Here is a 14,192-nt window from a genome sequence, read left to right on the forward strand (position 1 = left end):
ACTACCCATGTAATTACACCTGCTATGTCTGTAATTACATCCACAGCAGTATTTTTTTTCCCATTGATTTAAGATGACCAAAATCAGAGCAGATATTCAAACTCATGGTTTGCAATATTAATTATTTTTCAAAGTCAGAGCAGTGTTGACAGAAAAAAATCCTGAACATTTAATTTTAACACTTCAGGGTTTACTACCCAAACGATACTTTTCCCTTCAATTTATGACATTTTTTCTCTTAATGTAATTATATTTTTTTTAATTCAAACCCCTTGTATTTGATGCTTAGGATAACGAATACTGTAAAATCATAAATGCACATTCAAGGGTTAAATATGGTGCCCTTTCCCTGGTGTTTCATTGTTATAACTTTGCAACATTGTAACAATGCGGCTCCTTTTGTTTCAAAATAAAATCAATTTCCCCTCCTATGAGGTGGAGAAAGTGATTTTATTTTGAAACAAACTGAGTTTGACTCACAGCCTCACCAGGGTGCAATTGCAAGCACCCAGCCGTGCCCCCTGAGCCTGCCCAGCCTGCAGGCACCCAGGAACGTGTCCCGGTGGTCTGGCCAGGACTCCCTGCAGCGACACTGAGGATGAGGGAATACCGTTAAGTATTGGTAGAAATATTAAACATAGTTTTACTATGAATGAACAAACTTCCTACTTTAGAGGAGTTGGCCCACAAGCTGCACATTCTCATTCCAGAATATTGATGGAAATCCCTTAACAAAATTTCTCTGTTAATGGTAGCAGGTAGAGCATTGCTCCAAGTTCCCTTTTGTACCTCACCCTTTTGCTTCACCCAGCATGCTGGGGCAGCCGAAGAATCTAATGACCTGTAAGCAATTTCAATACACTGCACGCCAGCTAGATATTTCCATCGCACCAGAAAAAGAGCAGGCTTGAAATGACGATGCCTTGTCTTTCTTACCTTCCCATAGAGTTGTCCAGTTATGAAGTGCATCCTGCAAAGGGGATGAGGCAGGACCAGCTCCTCTCTTCTTCCCAGGAGAACAGGGGAGCAACTTCATCAAGAAACCCTAACAGAGCTCTGCGTTTGCACAAATTCCTCCTAGTGAAGAGCCTGTTCCTGCCAAAAAGCTGCTAACAGATGAAGCCACTTCGGAGGCAATGTGATATTTGTGCTGCCAAAACAGGCAACAGCCCATGACAAATACACTGCTTCACGCAGGATATGCTCAGGGTTTGCACAGCACCGGAAGACAAAATACTTGTCAGGGATTTTTGTGCTAGTAGCAGATATTGTCAGAGCACATTTCTGCCTGTGATGAGTATCATGGAGTTACTGCTGGTTCCTAGAGTGGAAGAAAGCGCTATTCAGGCCTGCTGACTGGGGGATATCCTGTGGCTGTAAATCTCCTCCATGTATATTTTTTTTTCGGTGAGAAAAGACTGAAAAGTTGATTGTCGGTGGTATAGCAGTTGCTTTGTTGACCACCTCCTCCCTCCTGAGCCAGTCAGCCCATATTCGTGCCAATACAGCGTTGAGCTTTCTGTTCCCTAAACACTGCCACAGTCCCTGAGGCGCTCAAGTGTAGTCTTCACATGAAGAGTAACACATTCCTGGAACGAAGAACTTGCCCTCCTTTTCTTTGTCCAAGGCTGCCTGGATTTCCTTTTCGGAGCGAGGTGCGAAGGGAGGATTGCTGGACAGCAGAGGGCAGCAGAGAGCTACAGGACGAGCACCAACCTCGAGGCCACCTGCAGTTTTCAGAGCCGTGTCTGCGCCCATCTATCCGCCCTAGCACATGAAGATATAATAAATAAACGCATACGCACAAGGAACTTGCTTTTTGAACAGTTATTCAATTAAAAATTGTCTTTTTTTTTTTTTCTGCCATGGACAAATTTACCCTAAGTTCCTTAGCAGAATAAAATTGATTTTTAATCATGCAAATTAAATACAAATTTCTCAGCAGATTTCCTGTGGTCAGGCATAATGGAAGATACTTTAGGCATTGGCATGCTTGGAAAGGCTGATCTTTGAAGGGGCTGTATGCATGCCATGTCCCACCTCTCACTGCTCCTGCCTGCCTGGGAGGAGCGTGGCAGTACAGTGGCCCTCCAGCTGTGCCCAGATGTGCGGCTGCCAGGACAGGCCTCTGCACCCCTACCTGTGGGCACAGTGCATGGCGCGGGGACTGCTCTGCAGAGCTGCCCGGGGGTTACGCTAAGGAAGAAGTACAGATAAGGTCCTACTTAAAGCTCAGTGTTAGTCCCGGGAGGCCTAAGACTGAGGTGTGGAAAAAGGGTGTGCCAAGGATGAGCTAAAAGCTGGAGAACTGACCCTGAAAATGTCTTCATTGGCCAAATCCACTTTGTCCAATAATCCATTGCCTATACTATGATGCACATATTAATAAAATCCTGACCTTGTCTTTCTGGGAAGGTTGTAGGTTAATATTCCTTGCTTTTTACAGTAAGTCACTGAAAATTTACCAGATGTATTTTAATTGGGCTTCATGATTGCTTATTGCAGAAGGGCACAAATGAAAACAATTTCAACCTAGAGAAAATGCCTGTATCGTCTAGTTAAGTAAACAACACTTTACCCATCCTCTGTCTAAATAAACTACATTTTATGTATGTATCTTTATAAATTCCCCGCAGTAAATCAGTAGCTGCTTTCCAATGGCAACACTAGTCTTTACTAAGCAGTTCCTGATTTGGAGAGCCCTCGCTGTCTGCTCTGGTGGCATCACAGCCTTGGCCAACATTTACAAAGAGAAGGAATTCATTATTACCTATTTCAAGGCCCTGCGCCATTAGTTCGAGAGCTGTCAGAGACTGGTTTAGAGGCCAGCACTCGTGCTTTTGCCAATTTTCCTTGAAATGCAAGTAGTTTTCTGTTTGCTCTGTATAACTTTATGGAAGAAGCGCCGTGTTTCATTACCAAACACGAGCTGGAAGCACGCCGCAGGACGCCGGTGGGTGTGGAGCGTACAGGCCGTGTACGGCGCTGGGTGCGTACGGAGCGGGAAAATGAGGAATTCTGTGAGGGAGTTACCCCGTTCTTCAGCTCGGGCTCTCCCGGCTGCGGTCGGAGGAGAGCGGGGGCCCCTCCCATCGCTCCGGGAGGCTCGGGGGACCCTCCGACCGGCAGCTAACCTTCCCCAAGGGCTCCCGCCGCGATGGCGGTGTGAGGGACCCTGAGGGGCCGTGAGAGACCCTGCGGGAGCGCGAGAGGGCCTGAGAGCGCGTGACGGAGCGCACGGAGCGCACGGCCCGCTCGACTCCGCCCCCGCGCCCCGCGCCCCCCGGCGGCGGCCAATGCGAGCGGGGCGGCCACTGACGTCACGGCGGTTGAGTCCGCAGGAGGGGAGGTGGGCGGCGGCCGCAGCGGTCAGTGCGCGTCGTGCCGCGGTCGTAGCACCCCGCGCTTGGCGCGTCGCTCCGTCCGCGGCGGCAGAGGCGAGAAGGCCGCGCCATGTCGCGGCTCAGTCCGCAGGAGGAGAACTTGCAGGGTAAGGGCTGGCGGCCGCTTCCCGGGGAGGCCGGGCCTGCGGGCGGTGGCCGACCGACCGACCTCCCTCCCTCCCCCCCCTCCGTCCCTCGGCGCGGCGCTTGCCCCAGGCCTGCCCGCAGGCCGAGCCGTGCCGCTGCCGGGGCGCGGGCGCTTGGCGGCGGTCGGGTTTCGCCTGGCGGCCCGGCCCCGGCCTCCGCCCGGGCGCTTTGCGGGGCGCGAAGCGGCGTCTGGCCGCCGTTGGGGCACCGGGGGCGCCTCTGCCCCCCTGTGCTGGAGCAGCCCCTCGGGGCTCGCCGCGCGGCGGTGTGTCCCCCCGGCAGCCGCGGGCCCGGAGCGGGCGGGCGAGGCCTGAGGTGCTGCTCCCCCGGTACCCCTGCCCCGGCCGGGCCGGGTTTCCCCTCCGTTAGTGCGTGACCGCCCCGCAGCCTGGGGGCCGCTGCTTGATACGCCGCCTAGAGCTTCCTAATAAGGCTGAGAAATTAAGGGTCGGGTGTAAGAACAGGTCGAAGTTAACAATCCCATGATATGTCGGTTTTGTAGCTGAACGGCCAGGTACGGCTCCGTTAATGTAGATCCTCATGACATCCGTGCGCTGTGGTAAATATAAATCCTTCCTCGTCAAAAGAACCCATGTGTGGACCGGTTGGGATATGCCTTTGAGGAGAGGTCAGGGTCGATTGCCGGGTCGTGCCTTCAGCCAAGTCAGAAGCAAATTTCCCTTGCAAGTGAAGAGCTGTGTGCAGTTACCTAATGAATTGTGTGACTTCTGCGGTGATTTTAGCAACTTAAGGAGGCTTTCTCAACTTGCTGTGGAATTTTGCTTTTTTGTTTCCACTTTTGAAAGCTATATATTAAGAAAATAAGATTTCCAGAGTTGATTGAATACCTTTTTTTAAGCTAAAGTGTACCCCAACGGAAGGTATCCTGGGCTGGAGCAGCATATAAGATCATTCTCTTCAAAAATCCCAAGCCACAACTCTGTTCAGTTTGCATTGCCACGTTACATGTGCTCTTATCTATTTATATTTCCAACTTCATAAAAAAAAATACAGGATCTTTATCTTTGAATGATAAAAATGATAATATAACAGCGCGTTCCTAGTGCTCTAGCACAGCCTTGCTCTCAAGAGTGTCTAAAAGAAAAAAAAAAAAAAAAGAGGGGGGAAATGTGTAAAATAGACGTACTGTGATCCTTCTATTACAGTCTTAATCTTACACAGTGAAGGCATGATAAAACACAGTGAAGTGAAGAATCCAGTAAGATTTCAGTAGGTAGCATGAGTTTGCTGTGGGAAGCAGTTATGTTTGCCTGTGGTGCGGATTGTTGTCGAAAGGTGCGCGTGGCTCAAATATTATGTATCTTTACAGGAGCAAATAGCTTCTGACCACGTATATGGATCACTGTAGCACAGCCCACACAGCGTGGAGTTGCTCCGCTTTTGTAAGGAGAGGAGCAGAAGCTGATGTGGGATGTGCTGAGGAGTGAGGACAGGCAGGCTAGGAGCTGGCTGATGGCAAGGTGGCTGGGGCCAGAGAGCCAGAGCTCGGGTTGGATGCTGTCTTAATTTAAACTTCAGTGGTTGTGATAATTCTTTGTGAACAACTTGGGCTTTCATAAACTTGGAGGGAAAGAGTAGGGAAAAGTTTGTCTGGGTATAAACACATACCCAGGCACATACCACATATGGTCACATGGAGGGGAGAAAAACACAAACAAACAAAACCAACAAAACAGTTGTGAAGTAACAGAGGCTATCCAGAAAAAAACTTTCTTCAAAACTCAGTCACCCAGTATGTTTCAGTTCAAAAGATTTTGTGGTCACCTGGCTTTTTAAAAGAGTGAGATTAATGTCCTTAATGCAGATGAAGCAGTTTGCCTTTTTGCTGCTTTCATTTCATTTATGAACCTTCGTTCTCTTCACAACTGGAATATCTTTCTTCATTTAATGTTTCTATTTCACATGAGACCTCTGCATTGACTTCTCCCTTTCTGCATACTTCTAGAACCGCTCCTTTTTCCCTTTTGCTGTTCTCCTGAAGGTGGCTTACTTCCTGAGTTCTGCCTTAGACATCCTTTCTGCTGTGCTCACCAGCGTTCGGGGAGTTTCACCTGCCCACTTTCTCTTACTGTTTTTTTATTTCCTGTAAACTGCTCTAGGATGGGCACAATACATCTGTCTGCTTCTGTCTGCTTCTGCTGTTGTTTACACACATAAACATGTTATGTAGGTAAATTCCACTGACACTTATATAATTCAGATATTATCTGTCCCTTGAGCTGGTTTATAAATGAGATGACAGATACAGATCCCTTTGTGCGTTGGTTACTCCTAGCTCAGAAGAGAGTTGTTATTCAGAGCACTCTTAAAAAAACAAAGCAACATGTGACTGTCAGTGTTAAATATACTGCGAGTAGCAAACACATGATCTGGTCGTTGCCACATATCCTCTATTGCTTAACAGTAACACCTAAAAATGCTTACTGAAAAGAGGCTAAACAAAACACAGTCTTTGGATTCTTGAGCCTAAAATATTTTCAATAAATGAGTAAATAAACTTTGGCAGAGGAAGTCCTTGAGATTATTTTATTTGGCTACCACCTATGTTGAACAATAAAAATTAAACCTACCCCGAAATAAGACCTTCAGCTGCAGAAAGAGACACAATGTACTGACCAGCTTCTTCTCAGTTCTGTGAGTCTTTCCAGCTCACTAACAAAAGTGCCCCCACGTTTTGGCATTTCATCGTGTTTATTAGCCGAGATGCCGGTGCTAGTACTTCTGCATGTCATACTGTAATGTCACGCTGGGGAGGGTCAGCAGTCTCATATTTTACATGCCTTTTGGGCAAAACCACTTGGTTTATTCTGGTTCTGTTTTCAATTGTGCCAAGCAGGTTCCTGGGTAGAGCTCCACTTCAGCAGTAATGGAAATGGCAGCGGAAACACTGCCACTCCGACTGGCCAAGAACAAGTACCAGCCTCCATTTCCATTCACAATGGGGACATGGAGAAAATACTCCTCGATGCTCAGCACGAATCTGGAAGAAGCAGTTCAAGAGAAAGTTCACATTGCGACAGGTAAACAAAATGCTTGATTGCAAGAAAAGATCATGATTACGCAAAGCCATTTTTATGCCTAAAAGGCAAAGAAATGCTTATATACGTGTGTATATACACATATGCACATGCGTATACACATGTGCAGAGAGGAAGAGAAAATGTCATATTTAAAAGATTGGTACTTTAATATTAAAGTAATGCTTGGGTAGAAGCCTGTCCTGAAACCAGAAAGAAGTTACAGGGGAGAGAACTCGAGAAGACTTCTCGCATCTCGTGACGATGCCAGCTTGGGGTTTCGGTGTATCCTGATAAGCCCAGCAGCAGCAGCTGAACTTCCCACGGGTGTGCTGCTTGTTTTAGTAAATAAAACACTCTGGAGCTGTGTGTGGCTGTCATTCTAAAGGATCAGCCCTTGGGCAACCAGTGTCAGTGCAGCTCTTAAGAGCTTATAGTGCTACCGACAGTGCTGCCCGGAATGGGAAAATCAGAGAAAGGTGATAAAAAGGAACTTGTGCTTTGTAATGAGGTACATCAGTTACCAATTCTTAGGTAATTGCTAAAGAGTTGTCCTATATCTAGTTTACAAAACATAACAGATTCCTAGGAGTATAACGCAACAAAACAGCTTACATCTCATGCAAGTTATCAGTCAGTGTTGTTAATTCCTTTATTTGATTTTGATGGGTTGTGAAGTCTGCAGCCTAAAGTTTAACAGCAGGATGCAGAACTTCCTAGTCTTATCTGGCTAGTTTAACTTCAAACCGAACCCTGCTTCTATTCATCATTTGCTGCCCATTGTTATTTAGTAAGTAACACGGGCCAAATCGTACAGCCTCGCAGGCATACCTCTGCACTGCTGCGAAACAGCTCTGTGCAGCAAGCTTCTTGGCAGGTTGTTAGAAAACCAAAGATTAATTGAATGTGATGGCTGGATTAAAACACTCATTGACAGATTAATCTCTTAAGTTATGGTCAAGGCACTGTAGCTCTTCAGGAGGACTGTGCATACAAGCTTCATTGACTAGCTTTTAGTTCATACCATAAACAATGTCATAAAAAATTGAGTTCTTTCTTACTTGTGCTTCTCTCTTTATCAAGTCCTCCTCGTTCCCAGACACCTCAGGACAGTCACAGAGCTTTGGAAATAGAGAGTCACAGCAGTGGAGAAAAGAATAGCTTTCAGGTAAAAATCTCATCTTGTTTGGGGAGAAAGAATTTTTTACTCTTTTTGTTTGAAAACCAGCATTAGGAAAGAAGAGGTGAAACTGCTAATGTAGAGACTTAAATAATTTAGTAATTTAGAATAATCTTTGCAGAATGAGACTTTCTGTGTTTGTATCTGACTTGCATATACTTTTTTTTTTTTTTAATCTGTAACCTGAGATTTTTCAAAAGTATTTAAGTGCCCTAATCAGTTGTCTTTTAAAATGGCTGGGTTCTCAAATGCCTCTTTCCAGCCACAAGTTGGAAAGGCCAACCTTCACATGCTACAGGTAGCTTTTAGGAAAGAAGGTAATGCAGAAGATAACCCTAGTCTAGAATTCGAGAGAGCTGGAGTCGGCACCTTGCTAAGCCTCCAACTTCTGTTGGACGTGTGGGCATTGTTCTTCCCTACTCAATAGGTCGATTATGATGTAAGTCTAGCAGATTGTGAGACAATTGGGGTTTAGATTAAGATGTACAGGAAACGCATCAAAAGGGTGGGTGTATGCACGGCTATAGAGGTGAACGTTAATGTTCTGTGGACAACTTGCCATGCAGAAGTTTCCTCTTCCACCTTTGCCTGTCAACTTGGCGTGTTTCATGAATCCCCCCAGTGAAATTTTATTTAAATGCACTCCCACTGGTGCATTATGAAATTAAAAAGTGAATTTCACAGCAGCAAGAACTTCTAGAGTCACTTAAACGTGATGGCCAATAACAGACATTTTCAAAGCACTGCCGTAGCTTTATGACTCCAGTTCATTTGACAAATAGTACTTAACATTTCTACATGCTGCTTTGAAAAACTCACTGTTATTTCTAATTTCGTTTTGTATGTTTGTTTACATGTTTGCAAAGAAAATTAGCAAATACATTTGAGAAAATAGTGGGGGGAAAAGGATACTGTGTATTAACCATGTATATATAGCTTAGTGCATGATGACAGGCTAAAATATTAAGTCTTCACTGTAATTAGATACCAGCTTTAATATGAAAAAAAATTACTTACAAAACATTTTGAAGAGTGAAGTATCAAAAGTATTTAAGTAAATTTCTCTGCTCTTCCAAAGAGTTGCTGTATTGTCAAGGGTAAATCACTCTCCCTGCACTGTTTATGTACAAAGAGAGAGTATTTTCTTGTTAGATTGAAGTATATTCCATACCTGTGACTAATTCTTACGGGGTTAGCAGTTAGCAATTAGAAATCAAGTTTATATTTCACCTGGAACCTCTGCATGAAAAGAAATAGCAATGTTTGATAAACTGGCAAAAGTTATCAGCACTAACAGTTACTGGTGCTCCAATGTGCAATGATATGTTTAATTCCAGTAAGGCCTCAGGACCCTTACATTTTACTTTAAAAACTGATTTCTTCCATCACCTCCCTCTTTCAATTACTATTGTTTACCATCTGTAGCTGAGTGTGCACTGGGTTTTATCATCTCAGGGTCTCCTTGATTCCTTGGCTGCCTATATTAGTTCATGGATTATCTTTTTCTACCTGGTGTTACGAACTTTTTAAAACAAAGTCTGTGTTTGCTGTTTGCACAGTGCTTAACCTTCTGGGCTTTCAACATCGTACAGTTTCTAAATTATACAGCTGTACCAATAATACGTAGATTTAATCAGTTCTCAAAATTACATGCAATGTGCTTTGTCCCATTGCCTCTACCTTTATCTGAAACTCTCCTCATCGTCTCCACAACTCCCGCAGGAATCTAGCTGAACAAATTGCCACATTTAGGTTAGCTAAATACATTACTGGAAATTAATTAGTTTTATTTTGTATTTCCAGAAAACCCATCATATGTTTAAAGATCATTATTTAAACTTTGAGAACAAATAATCAAAAGTTAGAAAATGCTCAGAATTAAAGTTGCCTGGACACCTTTATTTCCATTCTGAAGTGTGTGCGTATATAGCTGTTTTCATTCTATGATCGGATACTATTTTTAGCAAAAGACCTTGGCTCCATTTAATGCACATGCATTAAGCAAGAGACTATATTCTTATTTAGCATTTGTGCTGTAATTCACTTGAAAACAGAGCCACTGTTTGGGGGGGGGGGGGGGGGGGGGGGTCTCTGCTCAGATGTGTGCAGATGGGGCTGGACTCCCTTCACCTGTATTCCCAATCCTGGCCCAAAAGCCAGGGAGCTTTACAAAGCTAGAATTAGTTTCACTTGGCTTGTGTGAGCTTGCCCAAGGATCTTCAGATGAGCGTGACATCCAGCCAGCTCGGAATTCAGGCAAAAAGTTTCTTCTGCCAAGTGTCGAGCAGACGCGTGAGCTGGAGATATTTCAGATGCCGTACATAAGGGTTAGACGCAGGGCGCTGGCACTCGGTTTCCAAGGCAGTCTTTACTTAAGCAAATACGGGATGGGGATATGGTCTTTTCCAGTCACATCCCGCTCTGAAGATGGATCTCTCTCCTCCCCCTGTCTACAGCTAGGATCTAGATACTTCAATACAAGCGACACGGAGGGTCCGCAGTGGGAAGAGATGGGAGAAGGGGCTTAAGAGGCAGCCTAGCGTGGGCGGAACAGGAGCTTTGTTGTGCAGTTCTAACTTCTACCTGTCACGGGCCTGAGCACTGTTTGATAACAGCTCTTTGTTTTAGTCTGAAGAAGATTTTCTTGAAAGGAGGAAAGAAGTAGAACGGCTCCTGAAGAAGAATGCAGACTGGATATGGGATTGGTCCAGTAGGCCGGAGAACATCCCACCCAAGTGAGTGCTCTCAGTGTTTCTGGGTGAACTCTGATGCAGCTTTTGCTTCTGCAAGTGTAAATACGTATCCATTCATGCTGTGACTGTGTTTTCTTCCTCAAAACTAGGGAATTCCTTTTTAAACATCCCAGGCGCACAGCTACTCTCAGCATGAGAAATACCAGTGTAATGAAGAAAGGGGGGATATTCTCAGCAGAATTTTTGAAGGTTTTTCTTCCATCACTGCTGCTTTCTCACTTGCTTGCCATTGGACTAGGGTAAGTTTCAATTAAAAAAAAAAAAGATTTTTTTTTTTTTTTTAAAGCCTGTTTCTTCTGAGGCCCAATTCTGACTCCCAATTCCCTCTCTGTCTAAAAGATGAGTATTACAGTTCCTGAGTGACTCTCTGTCCCCCTTCTGTGGGGCAGTGCTTTCTACTTGTTGTCTTGTGGTATTGCTGAATGTATCAAGTTTTCCTTTTCTGCTTTTCTCACTAGTTGAGAATGTTTCAAAATAATTAAGGGGCAGTGAAATTACTAGTGTGAACTATAATTGTACATGTGCAATACTTTGTTCCATGAAAGAAATGAGTTTTAATCTTGCTAGAAATTACAAAGGAGAAAGTACTATCTAATGTATTTTAAAATTCCATTCACACCTGGGAGGGACAGAGGACACCAAACAAAACAGGAATTGGTTTTCTTTAGATGATTTAGGGGTTAGATGATCCTCCTTTAGAAACAGCTACAGGACACAGACTGAAGGGAAGAGACAAAATGCCTTCTGGTGAGGATCGAGTTTGCCCGTGCCCAAGCGTGGCAGGTGCTGTGGCAGCAGCACAGGACGCTGAGAGCGCAGGCGCCTGCGGCCGCTCTCCCTTCAGAGTGCGCTCTGCCGCACGGGGGCTTAGGGGAGGCCAGACGAGTTGTGGGGTGACGCCTGTTTTCCGAGGAAGCTGCCATTAGCTGCAGGCCCGCTCTTTCTCTGCTCGCTGCCTTGCATAAATCCTGAACCTTATCAAGGCTCCAAAGCCGAGGGCGAGGGGATGTAAGAGAGGGAGGGGAAGAGGGGGACTCTGCGCAGCCGCAGTAACTGCCGGAAGGGACAGCCCCAATCTTCTGCGGTCCCTGCAGCGTGCGTCCCTCTGGATGGAGGAGGGCACAGGTTATCTTCCTGTACAAAAATCTATGTCTTGGCCACGTAATGCTGGAAAAGTAACATGAAACTAATCTAACTCCTTCCAAAAATAAAATGAGAAACTGCACAAGATAGAATAAAAGCATAAGGGAATCTTCCTTTCAAAATAAACATTTGGTGATGTAAGTACTTTCTTCCTGGTCACTTGCACCACTGCTGCAAACATGCTTCATTCCAGTTCCAGAATGAGTAACAAAGTCACATCTTCAGAAAGTGCTTAATGTAGTCTCAGTAAAACAGTTACACTTCAAAATAATAATTTCTTTAAGCTACAAGAAGTACATGAATAGCAGAGGCAGCGCAGGGCAGCTGTGAGGGTGTACCAAGCTGGGAAATAGTGACCAGAGAAATAGTAAGAAGTACATGAAGGTGACAGTAAAATGAGCGTATTACAAACTGCAGAGGTATTTAGCAAATGGAAAAACTTAAGATAACAAAAGGAAAAAGTTAATAAACCATCTGAGTTGGAGCCCTCCTGAAGCAGTGTGTTCCGGTTAACTCCGTGCTTGTCTCCGACTCTCACGTTCCTGAAACCAAACGGTGTACCCGGAGTTACTCACCCTTAGAGTTGAGGGAGCTGAAAACTGCACTTTATAGTGGTCACTTGATTTGCCCACTTAATTTTAGCTGGTGCTGCTGCTCCTGCTGGAAATGACATCGCTGGTAACCTGACGAGAAAGAAGTGTTCCCCACGTGCTGTACACTGTGAAACGGAGCGCGGCACTCGCTGACCCAATGTGTGTTCTTGGTCCTCAGGATTTATATTGGAAGGCGCCTTACGACCACGGCTTCCAGCAGTACGTTCTAGAGGCACCTGAAACGTCGAAATGTAGGTTCAAAGCAAAGAAGATATTTGTCTGGGAATAGAGGAGGTGAACAGCAGAAAGGTCGAGGCTGGCGCTGGCTCTCATCAGTGGGTACTCCTTCTGTAACTGTGGTCCGGCCTTAGTAAGGAGGGAAGAGAGACACTACAGCTACTGGATCATATATAGTCTTCTGGATCAATTCACAGCATGTTTCAGACGCAGTAACACCTGTTATATTGCTTTGTAGTGAAGTATCTTTGAAAATTAAAAGACCGTGATGTTCAAACCCAATCCTAGCTTTAACGTAGCGACTGTGATTCAGCTAGGTGTTCAGCTAAACTGTGGTTTCTTTACACTTCATAGATGTGAATATTCGTCACTGCTGCTGTAGTCACGACAGTAAGGGATTAGCCCAAAACGATGTGTGGCCTTATGTATCATATACGGGAATTCAGAGAAGCTTTTTGCCTCACTTGAGGCAGTTTCTTTACTTAGATTTTGCTCAGTGCTCCTTCGCTGGTGTGAGCTGTGCGGTGTGGGGAGTCGCAGTCAGCTGGAAGGAATCCGTGTGCGGGTGAAACCCATCCGGTTTTACTAGTTCAGAGTGTGATGCACAACAGCCTGAATTAAAACGTGGACTTCAGTGCCTAATAAATAGCTGCTTTTGCAAAGGCGCTTATTTAACTCCCCAATTATAAGAAGCTCCTTCTGTTGTATCTACTTGCAGACTATTGCTTCTCAGTCTTTTTATCTGTAAAATTATAAATTTGCATCTTATTTGCCTCATCCTTGTATAGATTTAAAAAAGGGTTGCTTGCTTATTTGTTTTTACTAATGGAATGCCTTTTCATTCAGTGATTTTATCTTATTTAATGAGAAAGAAAAAAGTTTGCCAAAATACCTTGTTTTATATATTTAAATAAAAAGGTTCCTCGTGGATTTGGAGTTTTCTCATTCCTTTTTTGTCTACTGAGTGTTGAAAGCAGCTGACGAGGCTCTTTGTCTTTCAACAAGAGTTTCACCCTGTTTACTTACTTATTTGTTAGTTACGCAAGAAGTTTCTGTAGAAAAGGACATCAGTGCTTGAATGTGGCAAAGCTGGTGGTAGAAGTCACTCAGCGAACAGAAACACACTGAATGTGCAGATGTACATTCTGCTGTGTACCACCATCATCATTAAAAATAAATTTGCTTTCTGCTTTCTTTTTGTCTGTATTTAGCAGTGCTGACGACTTCTTCTGTGCATGTAATGCAACCTGTAAAAATGGGGTTAGTGGGCACCTTCTTGTACCACAGGGTCCCGATCCTGCTGTCGCACGGTGCTGGGACTGGATGGGGCTGTGCTGCCAGCACCGGCCTCATCCTGCGGCCATGAGCCGGGAGAGATGTGTGTGTCATCTCCCAGGGGAAAATCCTGCTGTGGCCATGGGAAATTCTCCCTTCTGTGAACTTAATCCCACACCTGCTACAGGAGGACCAGGATCTGATTGGGGTTTTTTCTGTATGTCTCTGTGTAATAAAAAAAACAGATTTATAGGATTATTTTACATTCTATAATACATATATTTCCCATCTGGGACATTGGACACGGTTTTGAACCTCCATGTTCCACCAAAATAGTATTAAAAACATTGGTATGGGATTGACAAGAGACTGTTAAGCTAACTGCTTCTCCTTCGGAAAAGGAAGACCCTTTTTACACCATTGCATCCAAGTTTAGGCAAAAG

At 44.7% G+C, this 14,192-nt stretch overlaps 1 protein-coding gene across 1 annotated transcript; it reads left to right on the forward strand.

Moving 5' to 3' along the window:
* The first annotated feature begins 3,365 nt into the window (after nt 1–3,365).
* BNIP3 (BCL2 interacting protein 3) lies at nt 3,366–13,404 on the forward strand. Its single transcript, XM_082486338.1, has 6 exons — nt 3,366–3,490; nt 6,388–6,571; nt 7,652–7,736; nt 10,377–10,483; nt 10,591–10,740; nt 12,416–13,404. Exons 1-6 carry the CDS (start codon nt 3,454–3,456, stop codon nt 12,465–12,467), a joined length of 615 nt encoding a protein of 204 aa, XP_082342464.1. The 5' UTR covers nt 3,366–3,453; the 3' UTR covers nt 12,468–13,404.
* Nucleotides 13,405–14,192: the final 788 nt, after the last annotated feature.

This window comes from Vanellus vanellus, assembly GCF_965231255.1.
Source record: "Vanellus vanellus genome assembly, chromosome: 7".
NCBI classification, from domain to species: domain Eukaryota; kingdom Metazoa; phylum Chordata; class Aves; order Charadriiformes; family Charadriidae; genus Vanellus; species Vanellus vanellus.